Raw genomic sequence first — 20,812 nt, 5'->3', positions numbered from 1 at the left:
TTTGTTGAAAATTTGTTTCTCTTTTGGTTGAAAATTTGTTTTTTTTTTTGGTTGGAAATAATTTTTTCCTTAAATTGAAAATGCCATTTCATTTAATTATTTCATTATTTTAATTTAAAATTCATCAGTTTGTTTGAAAGTTAATTTTTTCAAATGAAAATTTAATTGTTCCATTTTTAGTTGAAAATTGATCTTTTCTAGTTGAAAATTGAACAATTTGTATTTAAATTTGTCTTTTTAAATTGAAAATTCATTTTTTCGTTGAAAATTCAAGTATTTTGTTAGAAAGTCGACTTTTTCAGTAGGAAATTATTTTTTTCTTTGAAAGTTAATCTTCTTGATTAAAATTTGTTCTTTTTGGTTAAAAATTCAAGTATTCCATTTAAATATTCATAATTTTAATTGAAAATTCATCTTTTAGGTTTGAAATAAATTTGATTGGTTGAAAAATAAACTCTTTTGTTAAAAATTATTTTATTTTATTGAAAATTCATAATTTTAATTAAAATTAATTTCCTTTGTTGAAAAATGAGCTTCTATTTGATTGATTTTTTGTTTTTTCTTTGGATGAAAAGAAAAAACAAAAATTGAACTATTTTCTTGAAAATTTGTTTCTTTTATGGTTGAAAATTTCTTTCTTTTTCGGTTGGAAATAATTTTTTCCTTAAATTGAAAATGTCATTTCATTTAATTATTCCATTATTTTATTTGAAAATTCATCAGTTTGTTTGAAAGTTAATTTTTTGAAATGAAAATTTAATTTTTCCATTTTTGGTTGAAAATTGATCTTTTTCTAGTTGAAAATTGAACAATTTATATTTAAATTTGTCTTTTTAAATTGAAAATTCAAGTATTTTGTTAGAAAGTCGACTTTTTCAGTGGGAAATTACTTTTTTCTTTAAAAGTTAATCTTCTTGATTAAAATTTGTTCTTTTTGGTTAAAAATTCAAGTATTCCATTTAAATATTCATAATTTTATTTGAAAATTCATCTTTTAGGTTTGAAAGAATGTAATTAGTTGAAAAATAAACTCTGTTGTTAAAAATTATTTTCTTTTAATGAAAATTTATAATTTTAAATAAAATTAATTTCCTTTGTTGAAAAATGGGCTTCTATTTGATTGTTTTTTTTGTTTTTTCTTTGGATGAAAATAATAAATAAAAATCGAACTATTTTTTTGAAAATTTGTTTCTTTTTTGGTTGGAAATAATTTTTTCCTTAAATTGAAAATGCCATTTCATTTAATTATTCCATCATTTTAATTGAAAATTCATCAGTTTGTTTGAAAGTTAATTTTTTCAAATGAAAATTTAATTGTTCCATTTTTTGTTGAAAATTGATCTTTTCTAGTTGAAAATTGAAAATTTTGTTAAAGAAGCGTCTTTTTTGTTTGAGTTATAATTTTTTTCATATAAATTAAAATCCTTTTTGGTTGACATGTAAACTGTTACATTTTTCGTTGTCATTTTTTGTTTGTTTTTGTTCGAGTTAAGCTGTCTTTTATTTAAAATTACATTCCTTACGTTTAAAATATCAACTATTAAATTTGTTGTTAAAAATTCATTTAAAAAACAATTTGGATTTAAATTTGCCTTTTTAAGTTAGAAATTCATTTATTTCCCTGAAAATTCGCGTATTTTGTTAAAAAATCTAATTTTTTTTGTAGAAAATCGACTTTTTTGGTAGAAAATGATTTTCCCCTTAAAAGTTAATCTCCTTGTTTAATTAATAAACATTTTCTTAAAAATTCAAGTATTCCGGTTAAATATTCATGATATTTGATGAAAATTCATCTTTTAGGTTAGGAATAAAGTTACTTGGTTGAAAAATAAACTCTTTTGTTAAAAATTAATTTTTTACTTAAGATTCATTATTCTAATTAAAAATTCAGTTCTTAGGTCGAAAAATGAGCTATTTGATTAAAAACTTGTTATTTCTTTGGATGAAAAGTTATTTCTTGCCGAAAATTGAACTATTTTATTGAAAATGTTTCTTTTTCTTAAATTGAAAATACTATTCCGATTGAATATTTCATAATTTTAGTTCAAAATTTATTAGTTTGGTTGAAAATTAATTTTTGAACTAAACAAACGTACTATGCCATTTTTGGAAAATTGAATTTAACAGCTTGGATGTAAATTTGTCTTTTTAAATTGAAAATTCATTTTTTCGTTGAAAATTCAAGTATTTTGTTAGAAAGTCGACTTTTTCAGTAGGAAATTACTTTTTTCTTTAAAAGTTAATCTTCTTGATTAAAATTTGTTCTTTTTGGTTAAAGATTCAAGTATTAGTTGTAAAATAAACTCTTTATTTAAAAATTATTTTCTTTTATTAAAAATTTATAATTTTAATTAAAATTAATTTCCTTTGTTGAAAAATGGGCTTCTATTTGATTGTTTTTTTGTTTTTTCTTTGGATGAAAATAATAAATAAAAATCGAACTATTTTTTTGAAAATTTGTTTCTTTTTTGGTTGGAAATAATTTTTTCCTTAAATTGAAAATGCCATTTCATTTAATTATTCCATTATTTTAATTGAAAATTCATCAGTTTGTTTGAAAGTTAATTTTTTCAAATGAAAATTTAATTGTTCCATTTTTGGTTAAAAATTGATCTTTTCTTGTTGAAAATTGAACAATTTGTATTTAAATTTGTCTTTTTAAATTGAAAATTCATTTATTTCGTTGAAAATTTACGTATTTTGTTAAAAAATCGGCTTTTTTTTTATAAAATCGACTTTTTGGTAGAACATTATTTTTTTCTTAGAAAGTTAATCTCCTTCTTTAAGATTTTTTTTCAGTTAAAAATTCAGCTATTTCAATTAAATATTAATCATTTTAGTTGAAATTCATCTTTTAGGTTAAAAAATAAACTCTTTTTTTGAAAATGAATTTTTTTATTGTAGAGTCATCATTGTAATTATAAATTCATTTCCTTGGTTGAACAATGAGTTATTTGATTTAAAACTTCTTTTTTTTTAATGAAAAGTTATTTTTTGTCGAAAATTGAACTATTTTATTGAAAATTCGTTTCTTTCTTGGTTGAAGATGATTTTTTTCTTAAATTGAAAATGCTATTCCGATTAAATATTTCATAATTTTATTTGAAAATGTAATTTTTTTTCTTAAACATTCATTTTTTGAAGAATTTACCATTTTAGTTGAAAATTCATCAGTTAAGATGAATTTTTTTTTACTGAAAATGTAACTTCATGATCTGTTGAAACTTTTTTTTTCTAGTTCGCAATTCAACTATTTGGTTAAACATTTGTCTCCTTTGATTGAAAATTCAACTATTTCGTTAAAATTCATGTATTTTGTTGAAAAATTGTATTTTCAAGTAGAAAATTAAGCCTTTCGTTTGAAAATTACTCTTTTTGTTTAAAAATTCATCTTTTTGTTTGAAAAATAACGTATTTCGGTTAAATATTTATCATTTTTAGTTTAAAATTCCACTATTCCAGTTGAATATTTATAATTTTATTTGAAAATCCATTAATTTTTCAATTTTTTGCTCTCTCGTGTTAAAGAATCTTTAGAATTAATGACCGGGAATTTTAAATCGTCACCCCGAATCGTAATTTTTGGATTGCAGGTGAAGCTTTTCGAGTCAATAAAGCCACTCTTCGTAAACAAGCCACTGCTCGTGGTAGCAAACAAGGCGGACGTTTTACGTTTGGATGATCTGCCCGAGGAGAAACGAGCTGTATTAAAAGATATTGAAGGCGACGCGAATATTCCTCTTTACGAGATGAGCACCATTACTGATTTGGGAGTTATGGAAGTTAAGACTGAAGCCTGTGAACGTCTCTTGTCTTATCGTGTGGATCAGAAAATCAAAACGAAGAAGGTAAATTTATCAGTTGCTCGCTCCTTTTTTTTCTACTTGCATTATTTTTTTCTAGAATTATTATATAATGTATTTTATACATATTATTTTATTATTATTATGCTAAATTCAAAATTCATTTTTTCCCCTCTATCGCCTCTTTTATTCTTTTTTGAAAGAATTTCTCTTTTTTTTTAAAGATGCTTCCCCTTTTTCGCCTAAATGTGAACTGAAATTATAATTAACTTAGTAAAAAAATCTTGACTACTTTTGGTTGAAAGTTTATTTTTCTAAATTCAAAATTATATTGTGTGGTTGAAAATTTTATTATCTTACTGAGAAATCATTTATTTTGTTAGAAAGTAATATTTTTAGTCCAGCGAATATTTTTTCACGAGAACCTTGAATTAAATTTTTCTTTTTCTTTTAGAGCAGTTATTTTAATGAGATGCGAAAGGTTATTTAAATAATTTAGTCTTTTTTGAAAGAAACATCTCTTTTAGAAGAAATTTTGCTACTGAGAGAAAATTTTTTTTTACCGGGAATTTTACAAATTTGTAGAAAAAAAATCCGTCCGCGTTCCATTTCAACAGTTTAAAAATAATTATTTGAATTGTTATGTTTATCAATTATGCTTTTATTTAGCTTACAATGAGTAATTCCAATTTTTTTTTACATTAAAAACTTTCCATTTAAAATTTTTATTTTTAAGTTTACATTTTTTATTTAAGGAATTTTTAAATGCTTTCTTAAAGACTTGATCAAATAAAAAATAAAAGCCTTTGGTGTTGAAAATTTTGTATAAAAAATATTTTTATTTAATAAATAAATAAATTTTTTATAATTTATCTGTACTTTAAGTAATAAAAAGTAAACAAAAACGATTTGACAAAACGATTTTAAATCAGTTACAAATTTAATAATTTTTAGATTTTAACGTTAAAACTTCAACGGTTTCAATTTGAAAGTCTTAGTCATTAAACAAATGTGAACGTGTGACTGAACGTTTATAAACTATTTTCAACTTAAAAATAACTTCATAATAATATATTCTTAATTAAAGGATTTTTAAAAGAATTTTAAATATTGTTTCAGTCAAAAATATTCTATTTTTAACCCATTCAAATTGAAAATTTTATTTAAAAAAGATTAATTATTGGATTTTTAGCAATATTTGAATTTTTATTTAAGACAAGTAAATTGAAACCAAATATTTAACGGTAAAGAATCTTTAACTGAATTTTTTCACATAGAAAACCTGGAGTTGATTAAAAATTAGCATGTAAATTTTAGAAAGCTTTCTTAAAATCTTCTAGAATATTTTTTGAAAATTTTGTGTAAATCTTTGAAAAACTTTTTAAATATTCTCTTAAAATAATTTTTCAAAATGAAAAGTTATTTTTAATTTTCCTAGGAATCTTTAAGAAAATGTTTTTATTCTTTCGAAGCCTTTCACAATTCTTGAGAAGAATCTAATTTCAAGTTTTACATTAAGTTTGAATCTTTTCAAAACTTCTGCATATCTCTTAAAATTTTTCAAATTTCGCGCACAAATAATAATTACTTTCAATTGTTATTTATAGATCCAAATTGTAAAGAAATTTTCTAAATTTGCAAGATTTTCTGAAAATTGTAGGAAAAAAAATTCAATTAATTTTGACAGCTATTTGGAAGTTCTGAACAAATTTCCAAAATAATTTTAAATTTAAAACAAATTCCAAACAACTTCTAGATTTCTCAAGATTTTGAAATAAAATTTTGAAGCTTTCCAAGGATGTTTAAACTATTTAAAACAAAATAATTAAATTTCTACTTTAAGAAGAGTTCAGTTAAAATTTTTTCAATTTTTCAATATTTTATGTTTCTAGCTTAAAATTATATAATTTTGAAAATTTTAAAACTCATTGATTGATTTTTGAATTTAGAGCAATGAAAATGATAACGTGGATTTATATATTTTTTTTCTACTGAAAAATGTTGGTACCTTTAATTTTATACGAACCGGGAAAAATCCGGGAAATGACCGAGAATTTATTTCGTCGATTAAAACTGCCACCCTGAATTTATCTTTTACTCATTTTTGCGATATTCAACTTCCAAATTATAAAAATTATTAGTGGAAAATTTCAATGGTTATTCAATTTAAGCATTACTAAAGATTTTAAAAGGTTTCAAAATATTTAGAAGATTTAAAAATATTTAAAAGAATTTTGAACATTTTACAAAGATTTCACGAATTTGAAAGATTTAAAAAAAAAGACGTGTGCATTAGATTTCAAATATTTCACAAAAATTTCACAAATTTTTCAAAACTTTCAAAAGATTAAAAGGATTTTTAATGTTTTTAAAAAGAGACAGTACACCAGATTTTAAAGATTTTGAAACATTTCGAAGATTTGAAACGAGTTAAAAAAGGTTTCAAAACATTTTAGAAGATTTGAAAAGATCTCGTTATGATTTTAAATAATTCAATAATTTCAACGAATGAAAAATATTTAAGAAAAATTTCACAATTATTTCAAAAGATGTGACAAATATTTAAAAAATTTAACAAAATTTTTCCAAAAACTTCGTTTAGTTAAAAAATAATCTTTTTTAGTCGAAAACTCATCTTTCTCGATTGAAATTTTACTTTTTTTTTAAATTCAACTGTGTATAAAATTGGTCTATTTGGCTTGAAAAATGAACTGTTTGGTTGAAAATTCAACTATTTGTAGAAAAATTCAATGCTTGGGTTTTAAAATTCATCTTTTATGGTAAAAAAGTAAATTTTTTGTTTAAATTGAAAATTACTCTTTCTCGGTGGAAAATTAAAGGCTGTGTTGAAAATTTAACTTTCTTCTAAAAAAACTCGTGTTTTGGGAAAGAAAATTCGACCATTTGGTTCAAAATTGATCTTTGTGGGTCGATAATTCAACTACTAGGTTCAAAATTCATCTTTCTAGATCAAAGATTTTTTTGTTCTTAATTTTCATTGTTCCTGAAAAATGTTTGCTAACCGGAAAATGACCGGGAATTATTTTCTTTGATTAAAGCGGCCACCCTCTTTATTGGAATTAAAATATATTTTGACTAAAAATCTTGGGAATATTAAGATTATTATAAAAACAATTCTGTGGCGAAATGTTGTCACAGGCTTATACTGCCCAATATGTCGAAGGCATTTTTGGTTAGAGTTGGTTTTTATTTGATCATTTTGCACGGGGCTGTCCCGGTATATATCAACAGTCACGGACGCATTTTTATAATGCAATCAAATGATCTGATGTGAACAGTCTGCCCAGACATATTGGACAAAGCCTGGTTTTTATCCCATCATTGACGGACTGGGTTGCAGTCAAGTACACGATGGGGGGACCTACAGCTTAAGGTGGGTTCCGAACCACCAGAACCTCGGTAAAGGTACATTGAAAAATTTCCAGAAGTACCGGCTCAGGGATCGAACCCCGGACCTCTGAGGTGAAGTCCAAGTGTCTAACCAACTGAGCTACCGAGGCTCTTTATTATTATTATTATTATTATTATTATTATTATTATTATGTTAAATTTTGGTTTGTTTAATTTTAGGTCGAAGGTCTCTTGAATCGTTTGCACGTTGCTCTGCCGACTCCGAGAGACAATAAAGTTCGTGCTCCTTGTATTCCGGAAGCTGTACTCAAAAAGAAGCAAGAAGCCGTTGCCAAGGCTGAGAGAAAACGCAAGTTGGAGCGCGAGATCGAAGAGGAATTGGGAGACGATTATGTGCTCGATCTTAAAAAGAATTACGATATCGAAGGAGACCAGAAGTTTGATATCATCCCTGAAATGTGGGAGGGTCACAATATCGCTGATTATATTGATCCAGAAATCTTTGAGGTGAGATTTTCATTTTCAATATCAGATTTTTGGATTTATTTTTTAATTAGGATTTTTGGATTTATTTTTCAAATAGGATTTTTGGATTTCTTTTTCAAGAGTGGCTTTTTGGTTGACATTTTTTAAATATTAATTATTAATCTTTTTCTTTGAAAATTCAACTATTTCAGTTTTAGATTGTTTTAGTCAAAGACTCTCATGTTTCTTTAGTTTCAAATTATTTCTTTAAATAAAAAATTCGCTACTCCATTTTCAGTTGAAAGTTATTATTACTTTTTTTTTTTAGTTCAAAATTTATGTATTTTGTTAAAAAATTGCATGTTTTTTTTAGAAAAGTAATCTTTTTATTTGAAAATTAATGTTATTCCTTAAAAATTCATTAGTTTAAAATTGAATTATTCCATTTTTGTTTGAAAAATGATAGTTTCTAGTTCAAGATTCAACCATTTGTTTCAAAATTTCTTTTTTTCAGTATGAAATTAATTTTTTTTTTATTTTAGTATTTAACTATTCCAATTGAAAATTTATCAGTTTGGGAGAAAATTATTTTCTTTTTTTTTCTGAAAATGACCTATTCCATTTTTTGTTGAAAAGTCATCTTTTTTAGTTCAAAATTCATCAATTGAGTTGAAATTTTTTTTTTTTTAGTTTTGGTTGACATTTTTTAAAAATTAATTATTAATCTTTTTCTTTGAAAATTCAACTATTTCAGTTTTAGATTGTTTTAGTCAAAGACTCTCATGTTTCTTTAGTTTCAAATTATTTCTTTAAATAAAAAATTCGCTACTCCATTTTCGGTTGAAAGTTATTATTACTTTTTTTTTTAGTTCAAAATTTATGTATTTTGTTAAAAAATTGCATGTTTTTTTTAGAAAAGTAATCTTTTTATTTGAAAATTAATGTTATTCCTTAAAAATTCATTAGTTTAAAATTGAATTATTCCATTTTTGGTTGAAAAATGATTGTTTCTAGTTCAAAATTAAACCATTTTTTTTTTTTATTTTAGAATTTAACTATTCCAATTGAAAATTTGTCAGTTTGGTAGAAATTTTTTTTCTGAAAATGACCTATTCCATTTTTTGTTGACAAGTCATCTTTTTCAGTTCAAAATTCAACAATTTTGTTGAAAAATTTGTCTTTTAGTTTAATATTCATCTACTCCATTTGAAGATTTATCACCTTGTTTAAAAATTGTTCACTTTGGTTGAAAATTTGTTGATTTTTTTTTAGTTCAAAATTCAATTATTTGGTTGAAATTTATCTTCTTTAATTAAAAATCTAATTATTTCGTTAAAAAGTCATGAACTTTGTTGAAAATTTGTATGTTTTTTTTCTTTTGAAAGTATTTTTTTTATTTAAAAATTAATGTTCTTCCTTAAAAATTCATCTGTTTGGTTTAAAATTTATCTGATCCAGTTGAAAATTCATCAGTTTGGTGGAAAATTTTTTTTCTCTACTGAAAATTTAACCTGGGAAAGAACCTCGAAATGTCAGGGAATTTTTATCCAGGATTTGCGTAGGCATTCGGATTCTATTTATTTATTATTTTATTAACAAGTTCTGGAATCTTTTATTTTTAAGAAACTAAATGAGCTTGAGAGGGAAGAAGAGGCCAGAATAGCTGGTGGAGTCTACGATTACAAAGTTCCCATCCTCAGCGAGCAAATGAAGGAGATTAATATGCTGGCGATGCAAATTCGGGAGAAGCAGGTCATTCTCAAGGACGAGACGCGAGTTAACAAGGCTTCGACGAAGCCAATTATGCCTCGAACTGCTGCTTCCAAGATTCGTGGCCGATCGGTTTCACGATTGAAGGACGAATTGGGAGAACTTGGTGTTGATATGGAGGACACGGAAGATGTAAGTAGCTATACTTTTATTCAATATTTTTTCTTGTATTCAATTGGGAATGGTGATGGTCGACCATTTTCGCCACCTGGTGCCGTAAACTGGAACTAGAAAGAGCAGGTACAATTCTAAAGCTTTTATTTTATTTTTTAATTGTTGCATCAAAGTGTTTTTATGATTGTTTTGTGTATTATAAAACAATGATTGAATACTAAAAACAAATTTTTTATATAAAATAAATAGTTTTAGATTGAATTTCATCTTATATTTTTTGGTTGGTTTTTTGGTTGAAAGATCTTCATTTTAGTTGAAAATTGATCTGTTTGGTTAAAAAATTAACCAATTTGTTGAAAAAATTATTTTTGATATTGAAGATTCATCATTTTAGATGAAAAATTGAATTATTTTGTTGAAAATCAATCTAATTTCTTGAAAATTCCCTTTTTTGGCGTTCAACAATTGGGTTGACTTTTTTCTCTCTCTTGATTGAAAAATCTTTCTTGGATGAAAATACAACTTTTTTTTTAATTCGTCTTTTTGCTTTAAAAATTCATTTTTTTTATAGAAATGTTATCTTCTTGGCTTGGAAATTAAATTATTTTGTGAAAAAGTTTGATTTATTTGTTAAACATTCAACTAATTGGTTGAAAGTTCAACTTCTTGGATACAAATTCATTTCTTTGTTGTTGACAGTTCATCATTTTAGTTCAAAATTAATTGACAGTTCATCATTTTAGTTCAAAATTAATCTTTTCGGTTGAAACATTAACTAATTTGTTAAAAACAGTTTTTCTGGTTAAATATTCATTATTTTAAATGAAAAATTCAACTGTTTCGTTGAAAATTTATTAAATTTGTTGAAAATTCGTGTTTTGGCATAGAATTAATTTTTAAATAGAAAATTTAAATTTTTCGTAGAAAATTCGCTTTTTGACGCTAAAGTTCAACAATTTGACTGTCATTTTTCTCTCCCTTGATTGGAAAATTTTTCTTGGTTAAAAATACAATTTTTTTTTAATTTCTCTTTTAGATTTGAGAATTCATCACTTTTGCTAAATTTTTTAAAATCTTTTTTGGTTTGAAAATTCATCGCTTTTCATAGAAATTTTATATTTGGGTATACAAATTTAACTATGTTATTAAGGAATTTAATTTAATTATCAACAATTCAACTACTTGGTTAAAAGTTAAACTCCTTTGTTAGAAATTCTTTTTTTTTGCCGAAATTTTATCATTTTAGTTCCAAATGAATCTTTTAGGTTGAAAAATTAACTAATTTCTTGTAAAACCAGTTTCTTAGATGAAAAATTCAACTATTTTGCGCCTCTTGGCGCTAAAGTTCAACAATTTGGCTGTCAATTTTCTCTCTGTTGATTGGAAAATCTTTCTTGGTTGAAAATAAAACTCTTTTTTGAAAATTCGTCTTTTTGGTTTAAAAATTGATCACTTTTGGCAGAAATTTAATCTTTTTTGTTTGAAAATTCATCTTTTTTGATAGAAATTTGATCATTTTGGCTTAAAAATTAAACTGGTTTATTAAAAAATTTAAATTATTTATTAAACATTCAACTACTTGGTTAAGAGGCATACCCCTTTTTTAAAAATTCATTTTTTTGTTGGTCGTTCATCATTTTAATTAAAAATTGGTCTTCATGGTTGAAAAATTAACTAGTCTTAAAAAAAATCTTTTTTTGGGTTGAAGATACATCATTTTAGATGAAAAATTCAATTATTTTGTAGAAAATTCATCGTTTCGGCTGAAAAAGTTTCAAAATTGGTAAAAAATGTATGTATTTTGTTGAAAATTTGTCATTTTTGGTATAAAATCGATTTTTTTTAAATATCAACTATTAAGTTTCTCGTTGAAAATTTATGTTTTTAGGTTAAAAAATTGTTTTTTTCGCTGCAGATTCATAATTTTAGTTAAAAATTTTTGTTGTTCAAAAGTAATTTTTTAACTGAAAATGTAACTATTTTGTTGAATATGAAACTGATTGGTTATAAATGAACTTTTTTTGATAGAAAATTCATATTCACGGGTTGAAAATTCAACAATTTAGGACAAAATTGAACTGTTTTTCTTTTTTTAGAAAATTAGTTCTTTGGCTTGAAAATGCAACAATTTGATATCAATTTCAAATGTCTGGTACGAACTAAAAACTTTCTTCGAAAATTATTTTTTTCAAGATTATTTGTTTAAAGTATTGAGCTGAAAAATTATTTATTCCGATAAAAATTTATTCTTTTTTAAATGAAAATAAACCTTTTAAATTAAAAATTGAACTATTTGGTTGAAAATTGACCTACTTTTTTTTTGGTTAAACATTTACGTCTTAACTGAACTGAACTTTTTCGGATAAAAATTTTTGTTTTTTAGTTGAAAATTAAACTATTTGGTTAAAGATGTAACTATTTTCTTAAAAATTCTTCTTTTCTGATAGAAAGTCAATCGTCTTGGTTTAAATTTTGGTTCAAAATGTAACTATTTGGTTGAAAATTCATCTTTTTAGATTGAAAATTTATCTTTTTAGGTTTAAAATTTCCGTAAGAGGAACTTCAAATAATTGCCAAGGATAATAAATTTGAAAATTTTTTATTCTAATTTTGAATTTTTTTCAATTTCATTTAGAAAAGGTTCTATTTTGATAATGATAAATTACTGAAAAATTGGTCAGGGAAAATTGAAGGAATTTTGAAAATTAAGTTTCGAGTTTACCCTGGTATAATATTGTTGCTATTAATTTATTTGCCCATATATTTTTGCTTAAAAATGTTATTTTTTTATTAAAAATTCAAGAATTTTGTTAAAGTCATATTTTTTGTTTAAAATCATAACTATTTTTGTAATGTGTCTTTTTGGTTGTAGTATTCTTCTCTTTTTCAATGCAAATGCTATATTTTTTGTTGAAAAAATGCAAATTCTTTTTGGAAATTAATCGTTTTTAGTTGAGGATTCAACTGTTTTGTTGAAAATTAATTAAAAATTAAAATATTTGTTGAAATATCAGCTATTATATTTTTTATTAAGAATTTTTATTTTTCTCGAAAATTCAACTGATTTTGGTTAAATTTTAATCTTTTTGTGGAAAATTAATCTTCTAGGATGAAAATTCATCTGTTTGGTTAAGTATTTAACTTTTTTATTGCATATTTTTTTTATTTTCTAATTAATTATTTTGTTGAAAATTAATCTAATTTGTTGAAAATTCCCCTTTTTGGCGTTTAACAATTGGATTGACTTTTTTCTCTCTCTTGATTGAAAAATCTTTCTTGGATGAAAACACAACTTTTTTTTTAATTCGTCTTTTTGGTTTAAAAATTCATTTTTTTAATAGAAGTTTTATCTTTTTGGCTTGGAAAATAAGTTTTTTTTTTGTTAAAAAGTTTGATTTATTTATTAAACATTCAACTAATTGTTTTAAAGTTAAACATCTTGGATACAAATTCATTTTTAGTTGTTGACAGTTCATCATTTTAGTTCAAAATTAATGTTTTGGGTTGAAAAATTAACTAATTTGTTGAAAAAACAGTTTTTCTGGTTAAATATTCATTATTTTAAATAAAAAATTCAACTATTTTGTTGAAAATTTATTAAATTTGTTGAAAATTCGTGTTTTGGTATAGACTTATTTTTTAAATGGAAAATTCAAATTTTTCGTAGAAAATTCGCCTTTTGACGCTAAAGTTCAACAATTTGTCATTTTTCTCTCCCTTGATTAGAAAATCTTTCTTGGTTGAAAATACAATTTTTCTTTAAATTTGTCTTTTTGGTTTGAGAATTAACTATTTTGTTGAGGAATTTAATTTATTTATCAACAATTCAACTACTCGGTTAAATGTTAAACTCCTTTGTTAAAAATTAATTTTTTTGGCCGAAATTTTATCATTTTAGTTCCAAACTAATCTTTTGTGTTGAAAAATTAACTAATTTATTGTAAAACCAGTTTTTTTGGTTAAAAATTCATCATTTTAAATAAAAAATTCAAGTATTTTGTTGAAAATTCATTAAATTTGTTTCGGTATAGAATTAACTTTTAAATTGAAAATTGAAATTTTTTGTAGAAAATTCGCTTCTTGGCACTAAAGTTCAACAATTTGGATGTCAATTTTCTCTCTGTTGATTGGAAAATCTTTCTTGGTTGAAAATAAAACTCTTATTTGAAAATTCGTCTTTTTGGTTTGAAAATTGATCACTTGGTAAAAATTTGATCTTTTTTGGTTGAAAATTCAACTGTTTAGATGAAAATTTCACTAATTTGTTGAAAATTCATCTTTTTTGATAGAAATTTGATCATTTTGGCTTAAAAATTAAACTGGCTTATTAAAAAATTTAAATTATTTATTAAACATTCAACTACTTGGTGAAGAGGTAAACCCCTTTGTTAAAAATTCATTTTTTTGTTAATCGTTCATAATTTTAGTTAAAAATTGGTCTTTATCGTTGAAAAATTAACTATTCTTTAAAAAAATCTTTTTTTGGTTGAAGATTCATAATTTCAGATGGAAAATTTCACTATTTTGTTGAAAATTCATGTAATTTTTTGAAAATTAACTGTTAAGAGTAGAACTCTTATTTAAAATTCGTCTTTTTGGTTTAAAAATTCAACTTTTTGATTGAAAATTTAACTAATTTGTTGAAAATTCGTTTTTTTTTTTCATTTGAAAATTCTAATTTTTTGATAGAAATTTCATAATTTTGGTTTAAACATTAAACTATTTTGTTAAAAAGTTCAAACTTTGTTCAAAAATCTTTTTTTTTCTGAAAGTTTATCATTTTAGTTCGAAGTTTATCTTTTTGGTTGAAATATTAACATGTTTGTTGAAAAATTATTTTTTTGTTAAAAATTCATCATTTTAGATAGAAAATTCAACTATGTTGTTGAAAATTCATGTAATTTTTTTTTAATTAACTGTTGAATGTACAACTCTTTTTTAAAAATACGTCTTTTTGGTTTAAAAATTCAACTTTTTGATTGAAAATTTAACTAATTTGTTGAAAATTCGTCTTTTTCGTTTTAAAATTCATTTTATTTTATAGAAATTTCATAATTTTGGCTTAAAAATTAAACTATTTTGTTAAAAAATTTAAATTTCGTTTAAAAATAATTTTTTTGTGCTGAAAGTTCATCATTTTAGTTTAAAGTTTATCTTTTTGGTTGAAAAATTAACAAGTTCGTTGAAAAATAATTTTTTTTTTTAAGATTCATAATTTTAGGTGCAAAATTCAACTATTTTGTTAAAGTAATTCGTTCAAAATTCATCTTTTGGTATAGTATAAACTTTTTGATTGAAAATTCAGATCTTTCGTAGAAAATTTGCCTTCATCAATTTTATTTACATTTTTCCCTCTCTTGATTGAGAAATCTTTCTTGGTTGAAAATACAACTCTTTTTTTGAAAATCCGTTTTTTATTTTGTTTTAAAATTCATCACTTTTGGCAAAAATGTGATCTCTTTTAGTTGAAAATTCAAAAGCTTTGTTCAAAATGAATCTGGATTTTTTAAATAGTTGTGCAGGAATTTTTCAAAAGTGTACCTGGAAAACCCGGAAAGTTTCCAATTCGTACTCGAACAAGTATAAATAAATATGTGTTTCTATTAATTTTTTTCAGGCTCACTTCACAAAAACTAAGAAACGAGCGAGGTCAATTTCTGAGTCAAACGCTAAGCGACAACGTCTAGAATCCCGGTCATTATCCAGAAATCGCAGCGTCTCCAGACCTGGAAGAGACGAAATGGGAGTAAAGGATGTGGTTGTGAGTATTTTTGTTTGTTTAAATAACTTTATTACTTGAAAATATTATTTTAAATCAGATGTTTAAAATCCCCTTTTTCACCTATTCTCGACAAAACTTCCCCCTTTCTCTTTAAATATACGATATATGAAAATACTATTTATATAAAAATACTAGAAAATTATTTTTTTTTAAACACAAAATTATTTATTACTAGAAAACAAATATGCGAGCGCTGCGTCCCTGATTCTTTTTTTTCACGCAATTTTTAAATATTTTTAAAAATCTATTATTGATTATAGCAATTTTAGACGAAATAACTAAGATAACGTGAGAAAAAATTATATCAAATTGTAAATCTTCGTTTTTAAATCAAATGTTTTTTGTTTAACAAGAAGATAAATCAGATTTAGGATTTAAGATAAAAGCTCATAAATAAAACATTATTTGCAAATGGCTCCTAATTTTCTAAAAAAATTGACTTCAAATTTGTTTATGAACTAAAATGTTTATTTATTGAATTGTTGTATAAAATTATGTAAGTATTTTATTTTTTAAATCTGTTTTTATTACAATATTTATTTTTTTCTTTAGTTTTCAATAGATCAAAATGGACTTTTAATTTTTCATCAGTTTTCAACAGTTTAATTTTCAAGATTTTAATTTTAAAAATTGCAAATATTTTTTTGAAATTTCAATCTTTTTGTTAAAAATAACTGATTTCTGGTGTAAAATATGATATGATAAATATGGTGTATAATATATATTGTTGAAAAGTTGTGAATCTTCTTTAAAATATAATTTTTTAAAATGAAAATACCAATTCCCAAATAAAACCACTAACATATTCTAACATTTTAAAAGATTCTAAGTGTTGTTCAAATCATAATTAGTTTGGTTTAAAAATATTTTTTTTCAAATTTCTACGAAAATAAAATTTTGTAGATTAACAATTTTTATTTGTTTAAAGTCTTCCTCATAATTATATATTCTTGATTATGTGAACGAATTTAAACAAGAAATATTTTTATTTATTTGATTTTTTTCTCAACTTTTTTATACTAATCATTAATAAAATTCTCGAATAATAAAATTTCCGAATTATAAAATTCTCCATTTATAATATTCTCGAAATTTGAAATTCCCGAATTATAAGATTCCCCATTAATAAAATTCCAAAATATTAAACTTTGCGAATTATAAAATTTCCCACTAATATGATTTTCGAATTTGAAAATTCCCTGATTATAAAATTCCCAATTAAACAAAATTTCCGGATTGAAAAATTCCTGAATTATAAATTTTCCGAATAATAAAATTCCCGAGTTTGAAAATTCCTGAATTATACAATTCCCCGTTAACAAATTTCCCAACTGTGAAAGTTCCCGAATTATAAAATTACCAATTAATAAAATTTCCGGATAATAAAATTTTTAATTATAAAATTCTGTAATTTGAAAATTCCCCATTAATAAAATTCCCGAATAATAAAATATCTAAATTATAAAATTCCTGAAATTTAAAGTTCTCCCTTAATAAAATTGCAGGATAATAAAAATGTCTAATTATAAAATTCTGTAATTTGAAAATCCCCCATTAATAAAATTTTCGATATTTAAAATTCCCGAATTATAAAATCTGCGAATTATGAAATTCCCCATTAATAAAATTCTCGAATTATAAAAGTCCCAATTAATAAAATTTTCGGATTTGAAAATTCCCGAGTTTGAAAATTCCCGAATTAAACAATTCCATATTAATAAAGTTCCCAAATATGAAAATTCTCGAATTATAAAATTCCCTATTAATGAAATTCCCGACTTATAAAAAACCTTATTAATAGAATTGCCGAATTGTAAAATTCTCCGTTAATGAAATTTTCGAATAATCAAATTTCCGAATTATAAAATTCTCCATTTTTAACATTCCCGAATTATAAAATTCGCCATTAATAAAATTCCCGAGTAATGAAATTTTCGAATGATCAAATTCCCTATTAATAAAATTCCCGAGTAATAAAATTTTCGAATGATCAAATTCCCGAATTATACAATTCTCCATGTTGAACATTCCCGAATGATAAAATTCATCATTAATAAAATTCCTGAAATATAAAATTCCAGAATTATAAAATTCCCCATTAATAAAATTTTTTCGAAATTTAAAATTCCCGAATTATAAAATTCCAGAATAATAAAATTCCCGAGTTCGAAAATTCTCGAATTATAAAATTCCCCATTAATAAAGTTCCCAAATGTGAAAATCCCCGAATTATAAAATTCCCTATTAATGAAATTCCCGACTTATAAAAAACCTTATTAATAGAATTGCCGAATTGTAAAATTCTCCGTTAATGAAATTTCCGAATAATCAAATTTCCGAATTATAAAATTCTCCATTTTTAACATTCCCGAATTATAAAATTCGCCATTAATAAAATTCCCGAGTAATAAAATTTTCGAATGATCAAATTCCCTATTAATAAAATTCCCGAGTAATAAAATTTTCGAATGATCAAATTCCCGAATTATACAATTCTCCATGTTGAACATTCCCGAATGATAAAATTCATCATTAATAAAATTCCTGAAATATAAAATTCCAGAATTATAAAATTCCCCATTAATAAAATTTTTTCGAAATTTAAAATTCCCGAATTATAAAATTCCAGAATAATAAAATTCCCGAGTTCGAAAATTCTCGAATTATAAAATTCCCCATTAATAAAGTTCCCAAATGTGAAAATCCCCGAATTATAAAATTTCCTATTAATGAAATTCCCGAATTATAAAAATCCTGATTAATAGAATTCCCAAATTCTAAAATTCCCCATTAATAAAATTCTTGAATTTAAAAATTCCCGAATTATAAAATTTTCGAAATTTAAAATTCTTGAATTTAAAAATTCCCGAATTCTAAAATTTTCGAAATATAAAATTCCCGAATTATAAAATTCTCTGTTAATGAAATGCTCCAATTCGAACATTCCCGAATTATAAATCTCCCCATTAATAACATTCTTGAATTTGAAAATTCCCGATTAATAAAATTCCCAATTTGAAAATTCCTGAATTATAAATGTTCCCATTAATAAAATTCTCGAATAAAAAAATTCCCGAGTTTGAAAATCCCTGAATTATAAAATTCCCCATGAGTGAAACTCCCGAATTATAAATCCTTATTAATAGAATTCCCGAATTGTAAAATTATCCGTTAATGAAATTCCGGAATAATCAAATTCCCGAATTATCAAATTCTCCATTTTGAAAATTTCCGCATTATAAATGTCTCCATTAATAAAATTCCCGAATGATAAAATCCCTTATTTATAAAATGCCCCATTAATAAAAATCCCGAACAATAAAGTTCCCCATTAATAAAATTCTAGAATTTAAAAATTCCCGAATTGTAAAATTCCTCATTAATAAAATTTCCAAATCGGAAAATTCCCGAATAATAAAATTCCTGAAGTATAAATTATTCAAACTATAAAATTCCCGATTCATAAAATTTCCGATTTAAAAAAAATGAAGCACTTTTGGTTAATATACTTTATTTATTTATGAGTTAAAAATATAATAATGAATTTTGTAATTCAGGAATTTTATTATTCGCGAATTTTATTAATCGTAAATTCTGTTATTCGAGAATTTTATTTTTTGCAATTTTTCAGTCGTCCCGACTGGATTTCTAACGGCCTAAGTATATCGAATTTTTATAAATAATAATAAATAAATAAATTTAATATTTCTTCTATGTTTTTCCTTTTTATGGAAAAAAAGTTCCCTATTTCTTCGTTTTTGAGAGCTCCTTTTGCACGGTGGTCCCTGTGAAGGCGATGATTTAAAATAAAATTTATACTTAAATAATAATTGATGTCATTCAACTTTTTTTTACAGATGAAAACAAAGTTGAAGACTATTGCGCACAAAGCTATTTCGAAAAAGGTTGGAAAGCAAGGTCTCAAGGGTGAGGCGGATCGTTTCATCGGAAACAAAATGCCGAAGCATCTCTTCTCTGGTAAAAGAGGTGTTGGAAAAACTGATAGAAGATAAGAAACAATACAATTATGTATTTTTTTTACAGTTTAGTGCATTCATTATATTTATGAATTGTTATTCTCAAAAGGTATTTCTGTAATACCTTTGAATATAGGAAAGTTGCTTATTTCCTCAAATATATTAAATATTATTTTTATTTGGAAATCGATTTAAACTGTCGACCTTTTTTTATTATTTAAGGTTTCGAAGGTTATTACAAAGAATGGCATATTTAACTTGTGTAAATAAATATGATGAAATCTAGATATGGAACTTTTATTATCCTTAATAATGCAATTTTTTATTTATGTTAGGGAGATTCATTTTATAAGGCAAACAAAATTATTTTCGAATCTGAAAAAATAGATTTTTAATTTAAAAAATAACAAAATCTGATATGATCTACATTTTTTATTGTTTTTATTTTCTTAAGGTCTTGAAAATTCAGGCATTACAATTTTATACATATAATATTATACCATTTTATATTTCCATAATTGTAAATAATATAATGAAAATATTTAGACTCATTTTGGATTAAAGTAATAATTTTATCTTTTTTCGCATTTTTCAACTATATTATTAAAATTATTAATACAAAATTTCGCACTTTTGTAGTTTAAAATTTTAATATTACAAACTTCAGGACAATTTCACTATTAATTCTTCCAAGTTGCAAAAACTTTGGTTTCAATTTTAAATGTACAAAATTGTTAACTTATTTTTTATTTGAAAAAGTTCCAGAATGTTGCAAATTTAAAACTAATTAAAATTTTGTTATTTTCGAATGAAAAGACTTTAAATTTTGCCCGATTCTGTAATTTAAAAAAATTGGATTCATAGTAATCTTGTTTTCCATCATTTGAAAAAAAATTTGATTTAATGCAATAACATGAAGACCCAATTTTAGCTGAAATTAAAAAAAAAATTATTTAAAATTGAAAAATATTTTATTGGAATATTTCAAGAATTAATAATCTTAATGAATTGTTAAAAATCAAAAGATTTGAAATTAAAAAGTTAAAAACTTAATTGTTTTAAATCCAAATAAATAATAATTAAATTATCATGAAAAATTTTTAAATGTTTAATTTTTAAGAAATTTCAATTGCTTAAAAGTAATCGAGATTTTAAAGGATCTGAGTACAAAAAAGTTTGAATATTACAATTCTTGGCGACTTAAATTTATTCTATTTTGACTGAAGTTCAGTTGAAAGTAAAATTTTATTTTAATCATTTTTTAGAATAATTCAATTTAAAAAAGTTTCCAATGGATTTTTTTTATATTTTGAATGATGAAAATGACGATGAATTTATTTGTTGATCTTAGAAAAATTTGACTGATCAATTTTAATGATCAATGTTACTTTAGTTTTCAATTGAAATTTTTCGAATTTGAATTGATTCTAAATCAAAATTACGTAAATTCAATTTGAAATTTTTATTTAATACAATTTCAATTCCTTTTTATTTTAAATTATGTAAATTTCAAAATTCTGAACTAAAAA

The 20,812-nt window shown here is 23.4% G+C and overlaps 1 protein-coding gene across 1 annotated transcript in view; it reads left to right on the top strand.

Moving 5' to 3' along the window:
• LOC117174867 (nucleolar GTP-binding protein 1) overlaps window positions 1–19,494 on the top strand; it is a 33,212-nt gene extending 13,718 nt beyond the window's left edge. The window contains exons 5-9 of the mRNA XM_033364271.1: window positions 3,594–3,848; window positions 7,395–7,682; window positions 9,264–9,542; window positions 15,142–15,285; window positions 19,164–19,494. Coding sequence (XP_033220162.1) covers window positions 3,594–3,848; window positions 7,395–7,682; window positions 9,264–9,542; window positions 15,142–15,285; window positions 19,164–19,319 — 1,122 coding nt within the window. The 3' untranslated portion in view covers window positions 19,320–19,494. The remainder of the gene's footprint in view (window positions 1–3,593; window positions 3,849–7,394; window positions 7,683–9,263; window positions 9,543–15,141; window positions 15,286–19,163) is intronic.
• The last annotated feature ends 1,318 nt before the right edge of the window (window positions 19,495–20,812 follow it).

This window comes from Belonocnema kinseyi, chromosome 6, assembly GCF_010883055.1.
Source record: "Belonocnema kinseyi isolate 2016_QV_RU_SX_M_011 chromosome 6, B_treatae_v1, whole genome shotgun sequence".
Taxonomy (NCBI): domain Eukaryota; kingdom Metazoa; phylum Arthropoda; class Insecta; order Hymenoptera; family Cynipidae; genus Belonocnema; species Belonocnema kinseyi.
Note: the sequence above shows the minus strand (reverse complement) of the source record. Positions and strands in the feature narration are given on the sequence as shown.